General features: G+C 46.5%; 1 protein-coding gene across 1 annotated transcript; it reads left to right on the top strand.

Moving 5' to 3' along the window:
• The first annotated feature begins 5,922 nt into the window (after positions 1 to 5,922).
• Positions 5,923 to 17,525, top strand: LOC119456424 (basic phospholipase A2 PA-5). The gene is made up of 3 exons (XM_037718159.1): positions 5,923 to 6,194; positions 14,352 to 14,461; positions 17,356 to 17,525. Exons 1-3 carry the CDS (start codon positions 5,923 to 5,925, stop codon positions 17,523 to 17,525), a joined length of 552 nt encoding a protein of 183 aa, XP_037574087.1.
• The last annotated feature ends 817 nt before the right edge of the window (positions 17,526 to 18,342 follow it).

Here is an 18,342-nt window from a genome sequence, read left to right as displayed (position 1 = left end):
AACAAACGCTATCATGTGTTCAAACGCAAGATTAGATAATGAAACGAATCAATACGGTTCGGCAAGGAGAACATTGTGGCTGGTAGATGCTGCTTTTCAAGATACCCTTTTGTTCACAGGACTCGGTATTTCACGGGCAGGTTTTCTGATGAACAGAATTGTTTGTCGCTGAAAGAAAGACACTGCATGTCTCTCATTTATCAACATTTTATGAAAAGATGACAGAAAAGTGTTCCCACCGGCTTTCGGATAAGCTATGGCCGCAAGAATGAAGAATATTGGCACCACCTCACAGCGCGAACTGCTTTCCAACAAAAGTCACCTGTAAACTTTTAACGAGAGTTTGAGTTATGGTCATGGAGTGTTCGTAAATGCGGCTAGTTAGTATTTTGTTCGATGATTTGATTCCCCTGGACTAACGCACGTGCCAGCTTCTGTGTCCGGCTGATACAAGATTTATGAGGATCTGTTGCTTATCCTGTATTACGCTGCAGCATCTGCTTCTACTACCCATCATGAGTACCAATTCCCCAAGATAGTTGGATGCTAGAAAATGTCAGCAGGCCATAATGACTGAAGTGGTGCCGTGTAGCAGATGCTGCAGATGGAATACATTGTGGCCGAGGTGGTAAGACATGTATTATCTATAAATTATACTAAACTTAGCACTCCTCATCACTTTCTTCTGACATCTTGGCATCGGAATATTAATTAACACTGCAAATCTCTTAGACAGGTTTGAGAGACAAACATATATGCAGGGTGTGCGAGTGGCCTGCTGGTATTCCACTGTAGTGTAGTGTGACACGAGGGAAGGACTTAAGTTGGAGATACGTTCACATGTCTTGTCAAAAAAAGTTGTCGCAGTTTCACCTGAAAGGTGAAGCATCAATTGCGATAGCAAATTTGAAGAGAGCTATACGGAGTAATGATAGCAGCTTTATCAGCTGTATAAACTTGGACATGCAGCAGCACCGGCAACACGCAGAACTGTTGTCGACGCCGTCGGCGTTTTGCCCGCGTTCGCTCAAAATGCGTGCGGCGTTGGTGACTGTTGCCGGAGTCTCTGATATAAATAGGCACTTCGTGCCGCAGCTAAACGTCGCCTCCCTTCCCTCCCCCTCCCCCCCATGGCCTTTCGTGCGTCGGAAGAAGGCACGTTTGCACTACATATATGGTGATTGTAGAGGAGGAAAGAGACGCCTACTATTGCAGCCCTTAAGGGAGCACAGAGCAGAACGCGCGTTTGTTCTCCGCCGTGCGTTCACTCCCCGTGAAAGCGCGCGTCCCTCGCGCCCTTTCACTCGCACATACAGCGTTCGGCGCGCGGCGACGATTTCATCTCCATTGACGTCATACGGAACCTCACGGCGACGGCGACGGCGACGCCGACGGCAGAAATCTGCTTTTGAGTATCCATATAATTGCTATCGCAATAAAAGGAAACAAGCAAAACAGTTAAACAGCTATATAAAGACAGTATGTCACGTATGCCCAGGGAGTCATGTATCGTATACCGTTATCTAGAAATATGTCTTAAATAAGACAAACGGGTCGGCGCTTCGACATTAGTTTGTGATAGCATAAATTTCACCGATGTTTGAAGGCCAGCTGGCGGCCCACTGTCATAGGTGTGCTTGCACACAACGCATTGACGAATTAATACGCGAGTGCCAGCGCACTCGGAAAATCACGCCGGTAGAAGAAAAATCCGGCAGATCCCACGCTCTGTGGGAATCGATGTTATGCTAACGAAACGACCATGAGAGCACCAAAACATAGACAGCTGTTTCATGACCTACATGACACGCATCTCATGACATTCATGTCATGACCTGTCATTCATGTCCGAACCCATTTCAGCGGCTTTTGAGGGGTAATTTCTTTTCGCTGAGTCATTGCCATTTTTGCTGAGTCATGCTCATGACTATGACTTCTACCATCATCCTTTAGTGTTTCCTTTGCTTAGTGTCTACTTCCGAAGCCATTCGAGTGATTTTTGAGAGTTAACCATTTTTTGCTGAGTCTTTCAATTTTGCTGAGTCATGCTCATGACTATGACTTCTGCCATCATCCTTTAGTGTTTCCTTCACTTAATACCCATGTCCTAACTCATTTCAGTAGATTCTTAGATTTAATCATTTTTCACTGAGTCATTGTCATTTTTGCTGAGTCATGCTCATGACTATGAGTTCTAACATCATCCTTTAGTGTTTCTTTCACTTAGTACCCCCGTCCGAACCCATTTCTGTGGTTTTTTAGTTTTAGTTTTTTTTTCGCTTAGACTGTCATTTATGCTGAGTCATGCTCATGACTGCCTTCTACCATCATCCTTTAGTGTTCCTTCACTTAGTACCCACGTCCGAACCCATTCCAGTGACATACCTAGTTAACGAAATGAACATGAGAGCACCAAGACGACGGCACCTGTTTCATGACCTACGTGACACACATGTCTTCATGACCTACGTGAGACACATGTCATGACCTATCATCCATGTTCGTCATACACTCTTGTCATACTATGCCAATTGTGGTATACACCAAATTAACGAAACGACCATGAGAGCACCAACACGTAGGCGGCTGTTTCATGACCTACATGACACACATGTCATGATATTCATGTCATAGTAAAAGCAGCGGAAGAATTCTATACTGACCTGTACAGTTTCCAGAGCAGCCAAGCTACTTTCATTCGAAGTAGTGATGAACAGGATACAGAAGCCCCTTCTATAACTAGCGATGAGGTTAGAAGGGCCTTGAAACACATGACCAGGGGGAAAGCTGCTGGAGAAGATGGAATAACAGTAGATTTAATCACAGACGGAGGAGATATCATGCTTGAAAAGCTTGCGGCCCTTTATACGCAATGCCTCACGACTTCTAGTGCACCAGAAAGCTGGAAGAACGCCAACATTATACTCATCCAAAGAAGGGAGACGTCCCATTAGCTGGCTCTCAGTATTGTATAAAATATTCGCCAAGGTAATTTCAAATAGAATCAGGGCAACACTTGACTTCAGCCAATCAAGAGAATAGGTTGGCTTCAGGAAAGGGATATTCTACGATGGATCATCTTCATGTCATCAACCAGGTAATAGAGAAATCGGCGGAGTACAATCAACCTCTCTATATGGCTTTCATAGACTATGAAAAAGCATTTGGTTCCGTAGAGATACCAACAGTCATCGAGGCATTACGGAACCAAGGAGTACAGGATGCATACGTGAATATATTGGCAAATATCTACAAGAATTGCACAGCAACCTTGGTTCTCCACAAGAAAAGTAGAAAGTTACCTATCAATAAAGGGGTTAGGTAAGGAGACACAGTATCTCCAGTGCTGTTCACTGCATGCTTAGAAGAAGTATTCAAGATCTTAGACTGGGAAGGCTTAGGAGTGAGAATCAACGGCGAATATCTCAGCCACCTTCGGTTTGCAGATGACATTGTCCTATTCAGCAACAATGGGGACTAATTACAACAAATGATTGAGGACCTTAACCGAGAAAGTGTAAGAGTGGGGTTGAGGAATAATATGCAGAAGACAAAGCTAATGTTTAAAGCCAAGCAAGGGAACAACAATTCAGGATCGCCATTCTGCCTCTAGAGTCTGTAAAGGAGCACGTTTATCTTGGTTAATTACTAACAGAAAACCCTTATCATCAGAAGGCAATTTACAGAAGAATAAAATTGGGCTGGAGTGCATACGGCAGGCACTACCGAATCCTGACTGGGAGATTATCACTGTCGTTGAAAAGAAAAGTGTAGAATCATTGCATTCTACCGGTGCTAACATATGGGGCAGAAACTTGGAGGTTAACAAAGAAGCTCGAAAATAAGTTAAGGACCGCACAAAGCGCGAGAAACGAAAAATGTTAGGCTTAACGTTAAGAGACAGGAAGAGAGCGGTGTGGATCAGAGAGCAAACGGGGATAGCCGATATTCTAGTTGAAATTAACCGCAAAAAGTGGAGCTGGACAGGCCATGTAATGCGTAGGATGGATAACCGGTGGACCATTACGGTTGCTGAATGGATACCAAGAGAAGGGAAGCGCAGTCGAGGACGGCAGAAAACTAGGTGGAGTGATGAAGTTAGGAAATTTGCAGGCGCAAGTTGGAATCAGTTAGCGCAAGACGGGTAATTAGAGATCGCAGGGAGATGCCTTCGTCCTGCAGTGCACATAAATATAGGCTGAAGATGATGACTCACTGAAGCTTTAGTTACCCAAGGATTACTGGGAAACATAAGATGTTTCCTGCATTCTGATGGCAGTTGTGATAGTGCAAACAGCTTCTAGAAAGACGGAACAAAAATTTTGAGGAACATGTTCGGGATCATGCAGGGAGTTAACTATAGACCAGTCGGCTATAGTATTAACAAAACTATCTTGGTCAAAATTAGAGAAAATGTAGCAAGGGTTGGACTGAGGTATTTCTGCCGGAAAGGTGACACATATTGGGAAATGGCCTGTGATCTGTGACACCAGAGTTTGGAGTTGGCGTGATGTTAGTTATAGCATGGTCAGAAAGCGTGTTCTGTGGAACGCCTAGGAGGAGAGCTAATTTTTCCAGGCCGAAACCAGCAAAACGGTCTTCGTAATCGCTTACACATCCAATATCGGCGTCTAGTAAATTATTATTACTATCATCGACAATTAGGACTTGCTTATTTCCTAAGACCACATTTTGGAAAAGTATGGACAGTTCACTCAGAAAATCGGGGATAGATGGAGATGGGTAGCGGTATACACAAAGACGAGAGTAAAACCTTTACGATTATGCGAATTCAGCTTTTAATCCATACCAATTCATAGCGATTTACATTAAGAAAAGGATCAATCCTACGCTTATACTTAATAACAAATATAGCGGAACTACAAGGCGATCCGATGTATTCTGCTTAAAATGAACAAAAATCGAATAAGTTACAATCCGTATTATCAAGTCATGTTAATACGCACACAAATAAAAACAAATGACCAAGTGAGTCAATGAATGCTGAAATGGTGTCGTGGTTCTCGCGCAAGCTTCGCGTACTGTTATGAAGAAAAGAGGTGTTAGAAGATGTAAGCAATGGTTTTACTTCGGCGGGTGATAGCAAATACATGGGGAAAGTATTCGGCGACGAGTGTGCAATAAATGCACAGGACATGAAGTACAGTAATGAGCTACGCCTACGCGAAGGTGTGAACATCAGCCTCTGGGGCTATACGGAAGATCCTGGAATGGGTTGATTTACCAGCTTTAATCTGGCAGCTTTCAATCCATTCAACCATTATCAACATTTATCATCCTGAAGTCTAGGGTTGACCTCGACGTCATCACAGAGTACAAGTATTTTTGAAACATCAACACATTCAGTAATAATAGACACTAAGAAGTGTGGGCATGGGAATAGCATGAACGTAGCGTCATTCAACCGCTTAGCAAAAAGCGAAGAATGGAAACTAACCTGCGGTTATTGGTTTAAGGGAATCGCTGCATTCCCATGCCCACTAAAGAAGGCCGGTGCGCGCCATGTGCTTATATATACGTCCAAACTGTTAATGACGGTGACGAAGTGGCTGTCCCGAGGAAAATGGGTTTCAGTGTTGTGCAGCTGGTGAGGCAATCTTCGGTGAGGCAGTCGCACAAGACGGCAGCACACGTGTGCCGGGCAAATTCATATCAAAGAAAGCTGTTGGACAGATAATATCACAGAAACCGGTTAGCACATGCAGGTGACGGACGCCAGCTGCAGAAATAAGATGTTTATGGTAACCATTGTCGCGGCCTTTCCATGCGCACACCCATGCGCCGACTGTTAAGAGTGATGTAATTTCCAACAACACAAGGAGATTCGGCTTAAGCGGAATCATCGTGCTCGACAACGCACCAAACACATATTGTTTCACATTCGCAGGTTTGCTGTCAGCGATGAGCGAGCGCCGGGTGGTCTCCCGGCGCCGATCCGAGTCCGGAGGCGGCCTTCTGCTCAAGAAGCAGGGCTCCGCGGTCCGCCACGAGAGCCTGCTGTCCAGGGTGCCGGCAGAGGAGCGACACCGCGCGGGGGCACGTGCTCGGCGCAGCATCGTGCAGCTGGCCAGCATGCTCAAGTGCGTGTCCGGCTGCAACCCGCTCAGCTATCGGGGCTACGGCTGCTTCTGCGGCTACATGGGCGACGGCACGCCCGTCGACCACATCGACAGGTACGTCGTGGGCTCCGACGCGAGTGATTGATTCGTCTGGATGGAATCGAAAATATTGACAATTATTGTGTGGACCGGTTTCTCCACAAACATTATACAAAACATTTCATTATCAAACCATGATAACATGAAATAATATTTTTTTAAAAGGTTCAGAAATAAAGCACGCTTCGTAAACGTGCTTATGCAGTCGATACTGGGTGTCCCAACTATTACGCACCAAAATTTAAAAATATGCAAGTGCCACGTGGCTGAACAGAACCAAGGTAATGCTGTTTGTCGTTGATTGGAGATACTCAGATTATCTTTTGCATTCCGCCTAATTACATAATTAGTCTTCAATAATTAATCAAATTGTCAAATATTAGAATTAGAGTAAAGGTGCCTATGAGAAAATTGTGGAGCAACATGAAAAACTCCCGATACAGCTTTCTGTTGCTCAATACGTGCTACATGAAAGTGTTTTTCCGAGCGTGAAAGCCCGCGAATACACGCAAAAATTGCCGCGCGACTGGCCGCTCGAGGCACAGGGCGCGGTGGTCGCATTCCGGTGGGGGCAGAATACAAAAAAAAGGGCTCGTGTTGCGAGCTTTAGAGCCGCAAGGAAGCATAGTTATGTACGGCGCCTCTCGTAAACCCTGTGTTGCTTTGTGACGTCAAGACCGATCTACCAGTCAATCACTCAAAGGACATCAGCGGTTACATTTGACGCCGGGAAATAGTAAACGGACGCTTATTTGAAACGGCAAATACCAAGCGCTTTGCGATTGCGCAGGCTTAATTCCACAATGCAGCACCATACAAAGGGCCCACAGCTTCTAGAAACGGTAGAACACACCGTTTTAGCATGAACACCGTTTGATTTTTTCTAATACCCTTTGCAGCGTCAAGGTGCACTTCGGGCTATATTCACAATCGTGCTGTGAATATTACGCGATGTTTCTTCTCGTACACCGTTATGTAATTCCAGCTTTTTAAGAATTAGCAGAGAGCCATAATAAAGCTTCTTGCGATATTCTGTAATGAGAGAGAGAGAAACGAGAAGGGAAAGCTGGGGAGGTTAACCAAGGACGTGCCCGATTGGCTACCCTACGTTTGGGGAGAGGGAAAGGGGAAGAATAGATAAGAAGGAGCGAGAAAAAAATAATAAAGAGTCAGTCATTCACAGAGACAGAGGAAGGTCCACTGTCACAAGCGCTCATATAGTCCGGTCGCCTTCAAGAAGTGAAGAAGAGCTTTTGTGGCCTTTCGCATGCAAGAATGAATAGGTCATGTTACCAGGATCTTTTCCTCAGAGAACTCTGCTGTCTAATATGCTGAGTTGAGCTTGTAGAGTGCGTCGTTGAGCTTCAACGGATGGGCAATGAGACAGAAGGTGCTCTGGAGTCTCATCGCACCCACACAAATTGCACGCCGCACTGTTATGGATAGGAATTTGTAAATTCGATGCCCAACCACACGCGACACAGTAAAGTTCGCGTGACACCCGGACGGGAGAGTCCGGGTGTCACGCGAAGTCGCAAGTTAGGGTCGAGAGATTGCAAGCGTAATCAAACGTTTCCACGCAGCTAACCGGCTAACTGGCGTAACGATGGTGCAGTTGTTGTTTTGGTGATTGTTATGATGATAATGAAGAAGATGAAGAAGAAGAGGAGGCAAGCGAGCTGTCTCACTCCATGATGAAGAACTTAACCACTCCTCTTTCAATTTCTCTCTCTTAATCACGGCATTATCACAGCGCCAAAAGGAGCCATTGGCATGTGCCTTCCACGCCCTCAACCACAGAACAATGATCCTCTAGGACCTTCTGTTTCAGTAAGGCACACCGCATTGCGTAGCAGTGCGTTCCTAGATCTATACTTCGTGGGCACCGATCTCTATTCTAGAGTCAGCTCCATCGTTCTGGCACGCTGAAAATAGCTCTGTCTGATCTCCTGTCTTGCGAAGCGCTTTGAACGACATGTATATTTGAGGTTATATCTGCTATTTATATCGCGGTTTATATAACCTTTACTCGACCAATACGTCCGCTACAAGGTTATCGGCGCGGCACGTTTGTCGGACGTGTGCCTGGCAACTCGGCGACGACAATGGGTACGCCGATGCATCCTCCATCCGCGTCAGTTCCAGAGAGCACGCAAGTTCGGGTTGTCGACATGAAAGAGGCAGACGTCCACTAATGTGCATTTTGCAAGCATGAAGCATTCCTGCTATTTGACTGCTTGCTATGCAGGCATTTTTGTTGGCTCCCCTCTGTTTGTTAATAGGAATAAAAATTTAAATAAATCTTGAATTTCACGTGCCAAAACCACGATCTGATTATGAGGCACGCCGTAGTGGGGGACTCCGTATTAATTTGGACCACCTAGGGTTCGTTTAACATGAACCCAGCGTACGGTGAACGGGCGTTTTTCCACTTTGCCGTCATCTAAATGCGGCCGCTGAGGCCGATATTTGGTCCCGCGACCTCGTGCTTAGCAGCCCAGCGCCTTATTCTTTCATCTTTTCGGCTTTCATCTGCTTATTAATTTTTCACCTATGCATTGTTAGGTTCGTTTTATTTTTCGATATTTAATTGATCGTAAGCCTCCAGTTCTTACTTTGGGACCCCTTCCTGTATACTTCTGTTTTTGTACTAACTTACTTATCAATAAAAAAAAATGTCGCAGTTTCACCCGAAAGGCGAAGCGTCAATTGCGATAGCAACTTAGTAGAGAGCTATACGGAGTAAGGATGGTAGTTTTATCAGCTGTATAAACTTGGACATGCAGCAGCACCAGCAACGCGCAGAACTGTTGTCGAAGTTTTTCCCGCGTTCGCACCGAACGCGCGCGGCGTTGGTGACTGTTTCCGGTGCCTGTGGGGGCGGCTCGGAAGTTTTAGACGAGATCACAACGGGAAACTCGTCGAGCAGCATCGGAAGTCTTTACCACCTTCTCGCCTCGCAACGTTGTTATATAATTTCGCATTTGGTCCCGCAGCTAAACGGCGCCTCCCCTCCCTCCCTCCCGTCCGCCCACGGCCTTTCGCGCGACGGAAGAAGTCACGTTTGCTATATATATATATATATGGTGATTGTAAAGTAGGAAAGAGGCGCTTAATTCTGCAGCCCTTCCGGGAGCACGGCGCAGAACGCGCGTTTGCTCTCTGCCGTGCGTTCGCTCCCCGTGAGAGTGCGCGTCCCTCGCGCACTTTCACTCGCACATGCAGCCTCGGCGCGCGGCGACGATTTCATCGCCGTTGACGTCATACGGAACCTCACGGTGATGCCGATGGCAGAAACCTACTTTGAGTGTTCATATAATTGCTATGGCAATAAAATTGAATTGAATTGAATAGTCACTAAGCCACCACGGCGGGTCTGCATTATTGGCCGGACGCTACAATCGCGCGCGAAACGACAAAAATGGGAGAAGCTAGCTTCTCCACATATACGCCTCTGTAACAGAGAAGCCAACTTTAAAGAACGTGAGGCTATTGAGATGAAGCGAATAAATTATTTGCGTGTTCCGAAATAAACCTTGGTATCAAGTCATGCAGCGCTTGTCGAGTCCATTTCTTATCTGAGTTCACCTCGTTTGTCGCTCTGCTGATGACACACCACACACTTTGCTTAACCTGCCCGGCTGCTTAGCGGCGCAGAAGCTCTCGAGTCGCCCCCCGGTTTCCATCGTCAGCATTTGGCTATATATTATTTTAATATACCTCAAGGGTCCCGTTAGGGACATTACATGAAGGGTAAACGGAACATTACGCGCTGCATTACGCGCTGCAAACAAACATTAAGTAAACATTACGCGCTGCAAACAGAACCAAATTCTAAAGCAAAGCTGCCCACGAGTTAAACTGAAGTACTTAAGTTGAAGTCGGGACCAAGCTGGAGCCGGAAGAGATTGATATACACGCTGTATGACAACGTCTAGCCTACAGCCTCTGTATTTCACGTCAGCCTGTGAAAGCATTGTACACAGGTGTCTAAATGTCAACGCGCCGTGGTTGCTTAGTGGCTTTTGGCGTCGCGCTGCTAAGCACGAGGTCGCAGGATCGAATCCCAGCCATGGCGGCCGCATTTTGATAGGGGCGAAATGCAAAAACACCCATGCACTAATATTTAGGTGCACTTTAAAGAACCCCAGGGAGTCGAAATTAATCCGCAGTTCTCCTGTGTGGCGTGCCTCATAATCATGTCATGGTTTCAGCACGTAAAACTCCGAACATTTTTCACGGCATATTTTAGCAGCCAAGGCAGTGCCTTGCACAATTTCAGCTTCAAGCAAAAAATAGGCATTTGCACAATATTGTTCTGCCCCGATCCAAACTTGGGAACACCAGAGGCACGCAAAAGGCACCAAAATCTATAAGTAAACTTATAAATTAAAAACATTGTCGCTGTTTCACCCAAAAGGCGAAGCATCAATTGCGATATCAAATTAGTAGAGAGCTATACGGAGCAAGGATAGTAGTTTTTATCAGCTGTATAAACTTGGACATGCCGCAGCACCAGCAACGCGCAGAAATGTTGTCGACACCGTCGGCGTTTTGCTCGCGTTCGCACCGAACGCGCGTGGCGTTGGTGACTGTTTCCGGTGCCTCTGGGGGCGGCTCAGAGGTTTTCGACGATATCAGAACGAGACACTCGTCGAGCAGCATCGGAAGTCTTATTCTCGCCTCGCAATGTTTTATTGTGATAGCAATTATCGTCATCATCATCATCATCAGACTATATTTAAGTCCACTGCAGGACGAAGGCCTCTCCCTGCGACCTCCAGTTACCCCTGTCTTGCGCTAGCGTATTCCAACTTGCGCCTGCAAATTTCCTAACTTCATCATCCCACCTGGTTTTCTGCCGTACTCGACTGCGCTTCCCTTCTCTTGGTATCCATTCTGTAACTCTAATGGTCCACCGGTTATCCATCCTATGCATTACATGGCCTGCCCAGCTCCATTTCTTCCGCTTAATGTCAACTAGAATATCGGCTATCCCCGTTTGTTCTCTGATCCACACCGCTCTCTTCCTGTCTCTTAACGTTACTCCTGAGATTTTTCGTTCCATCGCTCTTTGTGCGGTCCTTGACTTGTTCTCGAGCTTCTTTGTTAACCTCCAAGTTTTTGCCACATATGTTAGCACCGGTAGAATGCAATCATTGTACACATTTCTTTTCAACGACATTGGTAAGCTCCCAGTCAGGATTTGGCAATGCCTGCCGTATGCATTCCAACCCAATTTTATTCTTCTGCAAATTTATTTCTCATGATCAGGGTCCCCTGTGAGTAACTGACCTAGATAAACGTACTCCTTTACAGACTCTAGAGGCTGACTGGCGATCCTGAATTCTTGTTCCCTTGCCAGGCTATTGAACATTATCTTTGTCTTTTGCATATTCATCTTCAACCCAATTCTTACACTTTCTCGATTAAGGTCATCAATCTTGTCTTGTAATTCGTCTCCATTGATCCTGAATGGACAATGTCATCTGCAAACCGAAGGTTGCTTAGATATTCGCCGTTGATCCTCACTCCTAAGCCTTCCCATTCTAAGATCTTGAATACTTCTTCTAAGCATGCAGTGAATAGCATTGGAGAGATTGTGTCTCCTTGCCTCACACCTTTCTTGATAGGTATCTTTCCAATTTTCTTGTGGAGAACCAAGGTAGCTGTGGAATCCTTGTAGATGTTTGCTAAGATATTCATGTATGCCTTCTGTACCCCTTGATATCGCAATGCCTCTATGACTGCTGGTATCTCTACTGAATCAAATGCATTTTCATAATCTATGAAAGCCATATAGAGAGGTTGATTATACTCCGCAGATTTCTCGATTACTTGATTGATGACATGGATATGATCCATGGTAGATAATCCCTTCCTGAAGCCAGTCTGTTCTCTTGTTTGGCTGAAGTCAAGTGTTGCCCTGATTCCATTGGAAATTATCTTGGTGAATATTTTATACAATACTGAAAGCAAGCTAATGGGTCTGTAATTCTTCAATTGTTTAACGTCTCCCTTCTCATGAATTAGTATAATGTTGGCGTTCTTCCAGCTCTCTGGTACACTCGAAGTTGTGAGGCATTGCGTATAAAGGGCCGCAAGCTTTTCAAGCATGATATCTCCTCCGTCTTTGATTAAATCTACTGTTATTCCATCTTCTCCAGCAGCTTTTCCCCTGGTCATGTCTTTCAAGGCCCTTCTAACTTCATCGCTAGTTATAGAAGGAGCCTCTGTATCCGGTTCATCACTATTTCGAATGAAAGTAGCTTGGTTGTTTTGGGCACGGTATAGGTCAGTATAGAATTCTTCGGCTGCTTTTACTATGTCATTGAATACTATGTCATCGCCGTATGACGTCTACGGCGATGAAATCGTCGCCGCGCGCCGTATACTGTATGTGCGAGTGAAAGCGCGCGGGGGACGCGCGCTTTCACGAACTAAATTTTTAGAGGTGGGTCAACTTGAAACTTGGGGCTAGACCAACTTAAAATCGGGGTGGGCCAACTAAATATTTAGAGGTGGTCCAACTTGAAATTTGGTGGTGGGCCGCCGTTGTTGCTCGCCGGATATGACGAACACAAAACGTTCTCAACCAATGCGGTACCTCGGCATGACCTGCGATGTCAGGTGACGCCTGCGGTGTGCTGAAAAGCTTGGCGGCCATGGCGTTAACCACCAGGGGCCCGTGTCGTCTAGTTAGGGGCTATTTAAAGCCTTTAACTTGTAAGCTAGCCGAGAATAAATTTAGCCAGTTCCAAAATCTGATGAAACAGACGAGCTCTGCAAGTGTGGGTGCGTAGCGCAGTGGGTATGACGCTCGCCATCGGACCGTGAGAACCCGACTTCAAATTCCGCGTCTCTTTCTCTTTTCTTCCCTTTCTTTATCTAACTCTCTTTCTTTCTATCTCTGTATCTCTTTCCCTCTCTTTCTTTCTCTCTCTCTCTTTTTCTATCTCTGTGTCTGTCTCTCGCTCTTATTTTCTCTTTGTCTCGCCCATAGTAAGTTGTGTTGCAATCGTCGCTACAACGCAATCACATGGTTCCCATAAATGCATGTTGTGCAAGCGTGGGTGTACAGCCTAGTGGTTATGACACTCGCCTTCGGACCGTGGGTACCCGGGCTCAAATACCGCCTCACCGAGAAAGTTCATTTTATTTATTTATTTCACTCGCTCTCTGTCTGTCTCTCTTTCTTTCTCTCTCTGTACCTCCTTTCCTCATTTCACACTCTCTCCACTTCGATCAACTTCGACCTTAAACAGCTCCCCTGTTAAAAAGAAAGCGATAAAAGGATCTCTTTATTATATGTGGTTGTTGCACATTTGGGGCAGTTGACAGGATTCGCCTTCTTGCTCACTTCTTCTTCGGCTAGCTTACATAAATAAATGAATTGGACAATTAGCAGCGCTGCAGCTTTACCCAGATTGCTTCAATAGTATGTAGTCATCATCATCATCAGCCTATATTTATGTCCACTGCAGGACGAAGGCCTCTATCTGTGATCTCCAATTACCCCTGTCTTGCGCTAGCTGATTCCAACTTGCGCCTGCAAATTTCCTAACTTCATCACCCCATCTAGTTTTCTGCCGTATTCGACTGCACTTCCCTTTTCTTGGTATCCATTCTGTAATTCTAATGGTCCACCGATTATCCATCCTACGCATTAGATGGCCTGCCCAGCTCCATTTCTTCCGCTTAATGTCAACTAGAATATCGGCTATCCCCGCTTGTTCTCTGATCCACACCACTCTCTTCCTGTCTCTTAACGTTAGGCCTAACATTTTTCGTTCCATCGCTCTTTGTGTGGTCCTTAAATTGCTCTCGAGCTTCTTTGTTAACCTCTACGTTTCTGCCCCATATGTTAGCACCGGTAGAATGCAATGATTGCACACTTTTCTTGTCAACGACAGTTACAAGCTCCCAGTCAGGATTTGGCAATGCCTGCCGTGTGCACTCGTGGTTATGAGTATGTGAGTATGTAGTACTCACTTATAATTTTGCCATAGTCAAATTTCGTAGCAGTTAGCCTTTAAGCGCTGTAAAAGGTTGTCCTACTGACCTCGCTACCGATTTCGCACGAAGTGTGCAATATTCACAGCGAACAACGATCTCTCTGTATTACCGTCTAACAAGTACCCTGAGTGTGTCTTTCTGTCTGCCGTCTCGCAGCTGCTGCCTGGAACACGACTGGTGCTACTCGCAGTCCCCGTGCTCCAAGCTGTCCCTGTACCTTCTACCCTACGACTGGCACTGCCTGACACCCGGCATGGCACACTGCGGTCAGGCGCACTCCTTGTTATCCTGCGGAGCTCTGTCTCGAAGAGCGATGGAGCCCATAGTGCTAAGTGCTGGTGCAGCGAAATCGTCTAGTGGGACCGAGTTCCGAACAAATGTTTGCCCTGAAAGTATAGTCAAGATTGCGACCAAAACTCTTCTGATGTGTTAGCATTTTAGAAAAAGAAAACATACAGGCCTAATTCCGATCACTGATCAACAATCAAAGGTTAATTTGAACAGTCAATCTTTCACTTGCTCAGTGACCAAGTCGAGCCTTTGGGTTTAGTCTATCCTGAAAGCTCTGTGTTAGAGTGTTAGTAGCTAAAGGGTCCCTTACCAGGTTTGGGGAATTGTGAAAAACAAAACAAAAAATCAGACGCAGTGTTTAAATCAAGCGTTGACGAGCTTGTATGCGAAATATTACACCTGTGTACGCCGCGGAAACGGAGGAAGAGTAGAACGAAAACCTGCACGCCCTTATCCCCTGAACAGCCAGTTTTCTCACCAGCAGAAACGATGTCATAGCTCTCGTCTAGACCGTCACGAGTCCCAACTGCAGCTCACAAGAAAATAAGCAGCAACGTAAACAACACAGCAGTAATTCCCGGGAAACACAGGGTGCACAAAACCCCCCTGATTATCTCTGGTTCCCTAGTTTCTGAAAATCAAATTAAAGGAAAGGTGGGGAACCCCGTTCCTACTGGTGTACAATAACGCTCGCGTGTGCAAAGCCCGCCATCGAAAATACGCCGCGCCGCAACCAATGAATACAGGAAAACGAGAAGGTGGGCCTTGTGACGTAAACATGACGTGAACCCTTGACGACCATATGAAAGATGCCAGGAGATGAACGTCACTTGCGGACGTCGGTCTAGGTAATTGAAGAAAGCTTCTGCTGCTGGTGGTTGCCCACCTCCTCCCACCATCGCTTAGCAACATTCCATTTGCTCCCGTCTCCGCTATTACCCGATCGTCTTGAAAAATGCTTCAGGTGAGGACACTCCCCGGACGGCTATTTGTAACTTCCAGTCTATAAACAAATTTTTCGGCAGGTCCTCGTGAGGAGCGCTTTACCAAAGGCGAATTGAGGATAAGACAGCTTCCTGCGCTGATCGTGCTGACCGAAGGAAGGTTGCCAACTGTTCACGATGCACTGTGGTCATTACAAGTCTAAGCCACTTCGCGTGTGACCAAAATCAGTTCGCTGGTTTTATGTTACTCAAGTGTAACTCCAGGCGTTCCACGGATGGTGCAGATAAGGACGAGAACTGTCCGCGCTCACGCAAGGCCCGGAATCCTACGGATGAAATGCGACCTTCGTAGCACCCCACAATGTCAGACCTGGGCACTGACATGATGATATAGAAATATTGTTACAAAAATGGAACGGTCAACTAATGGAAGCTATACAGGAGTTATTTGAACTAAATAGGTATTTCTTTTTAAATGAAAAGGCGATGAGCGTGACTAACGTGGCGTTTTTGCAGAGGAGTTCCTAGACGATGGTGACAAACTTAGCCTCTAACAACGTCAATTGCAGAAGACTAATTAACAAAACATTTACATTTAGATTTTATTACACATTTAGGGGCAGTTGTTTATATGATACATTTGGAGGCATGCAGTCATACTTTATAGCACCCTTATTTTTTATCCCTCAACTCTTTCCCCAAAACAGGCTAAGAACCCATCCCTATCGCAATAAACATATATCCATTCATCTTGAAAATCACGCCTAATTCAAGGTATTCATGATCGAATTTTAACGCTCAGTGAGACAATATCGAAACCGAGTGCGCTCCACTGTACGGCAGACGCAAATGCCCCGTGACGAAGTGTGTGACGCAGTTTGAATGGTGTCATGTACGACACACACGTATCGGCAGATGCTTGCCACGCAAAACGGAGGGCCGTATCAGCACCCACTGCGACCTTTAGTTTCAACTTCGTCGCGCTTTTTGTCGCTTGGACTTTCCATCAGATATGAAAATGGATAGGCCTTTTCTGCGCTCCCGGCGCGGTTGGTTTCAGGATGTAGGCTCCAAGATGCGGAAAGCATACTGGAAATGAAAAACGTGTAGAACCAGGGTAAACTATAACGGCTTCAGACGAAACTTGGACGATTCTTTATACGTGACATGCGTTTGTGAAAAGCGAGCTTTCACAAAAGCAGGTCTGATTATGAAAACGTCGGCTAGACTGTCTGAGGCACTTCAGCCTGTTTCCCATTACTTGAATCACAAAGAAATGACAATGTGAGCGCCAACTGATTCACAACTACGCTCTGGCGGATACGTTTACCCAGCTCGTCATACTGTATATAATTCGAATGGGCTTAGACAGAACACGCCGTGGGAAATGAAAAAGTGCAGGAAGAAATTTAAATTTCCTGGTAGGCGTGCTTAGCCCAAAAACAGAGATAAACAAGTAAAGACTACAAGAACTTCAATAAAATAAACATGTCGGCCTCGCGCATTCATCGAGCGTGTTGTCTTGAGGAAGTTGATAAACATTCATGGTATGAACAACTTGAGAACAAGAGCAGGCATTACGAGCACTCCTTTCACCATGCAGCACAAAACTTGTCGTGTGTCTTCCCAATGTGTCTTCATCAGTTGAGCTTCAGGTAGGAGGCGTCCTCTTCAACTAGTTGACCAATATACTCGTATTCACTGTACCTCAATTCTATGTGGGCATGTTGGTTTATGCGGGGACATGTAGGGTTTTCATACAGGATCCCATATAATCGTTTAGTATTATAGATGCAGGCCATATAGAACGTGCAGTATATGTTAATGGCGATGCGAAACTCACATTCTAGCTTTGTTCTTGTTTCTAATTGTGAACGAGGACGAAGCCTCAGTGTGCTCAACGTGCGCTTTGTGGACGCTTGCAGCGCATCCGTCCTCGCTGAGCCCGCACGCCCACTGCGGCCAGCAGCTGTGCCAGTGCGACTTGGAGTTCGCCAACTGCGTCAGCCGCTACCCGTGTCCTCGCCGGAGGGCCTCGTGCCAGCACAGCAAGTTCGCCGCGTTCCACGGATTCCTGCACGGCAAGAAGAGATAGCAATTAACGAGCCCTGCCCCCCTCCATTGGGGGCAGGGTGCCGACCGATACAACAATGGACTGCTCTACGCGCGGGGACCGACACCCACTGCCCTGCTGCAGTCGCCCCGCCTTCCACCGTACAGCCCGGCTCCTCACAAGAGACGAAAGGTCAAAGGTCGTCGGCCTGCCGGTCACCCGTCGGCCCGACGACCGGGCTGGAGGTACAAGAGACCCCGACAAGGCTCGACGCCTTGGACTTCCATGTGGTTCCCGACTTCCCCTTCCGTTGCAGTCAACAAGACGCACCTCGGCAAAGTGCGACCGTACGTGGCCGCCAAGAAGGTCCCGGCAGCGCCGCCTACCAAGATGGAACACGAGAGGTCCACGCAGGTTGCGGAAGTCGATTCTCGGGAACTATCCCCGTTTTCGGCTAACCTCAGCCTGGTCCATCCTGTCACGGCTGAGCCACAGCATGAGCTACACGTGAGTGATTCTGTCAGCGCAGGTCCGCTCGCGGTGAAAGAAGATTCAACGGAACTGCTGTCAGCTGCGTTTTCCGAGACACTTGGGTCGTCCAATGCCAGCAGCGTGTCGTCGAGTGACGTTCGAGAGGACCGCGGTTCAACGAAATTAACATCACCTCCTCCAGAGCGGCGTACAGCTCTCGTGAGTGAGCCGCAGGCAACGTTCATTAGGAAGAAATCACCACTCTACGCGGCCCACTCGCCTGGAACTGGCTTCTTCCTGGAAGCTAAATTTATAAAGTACCCAAAGCGAAGCGCTCACGGCCCACCAGCACGGCAGGTGTCCGAGCAGAATCGAGGCCATCGAACGT

Source organism: Dermacentor silvarum, chromosome 6 (genome assembly GCF_013339745.2).
Source record: "Dermacentor silvarum isolate Dsil-2018 chromosome 6, BIME_Dsil_1.4, whole genome shotgun sequence".
Taxonomy (NCBI): domain Eukaryota; kingdom Metazoa; phylum Arthropoda; class Arachnida; order Ixodida; family Ixodidae; genus Dermacentor; species Dermacentor silvarum.
Note: the sequence above shows the minus strand (reverse complement) of the source record. Positions and strands in the feature narration are given on the sequence as shown.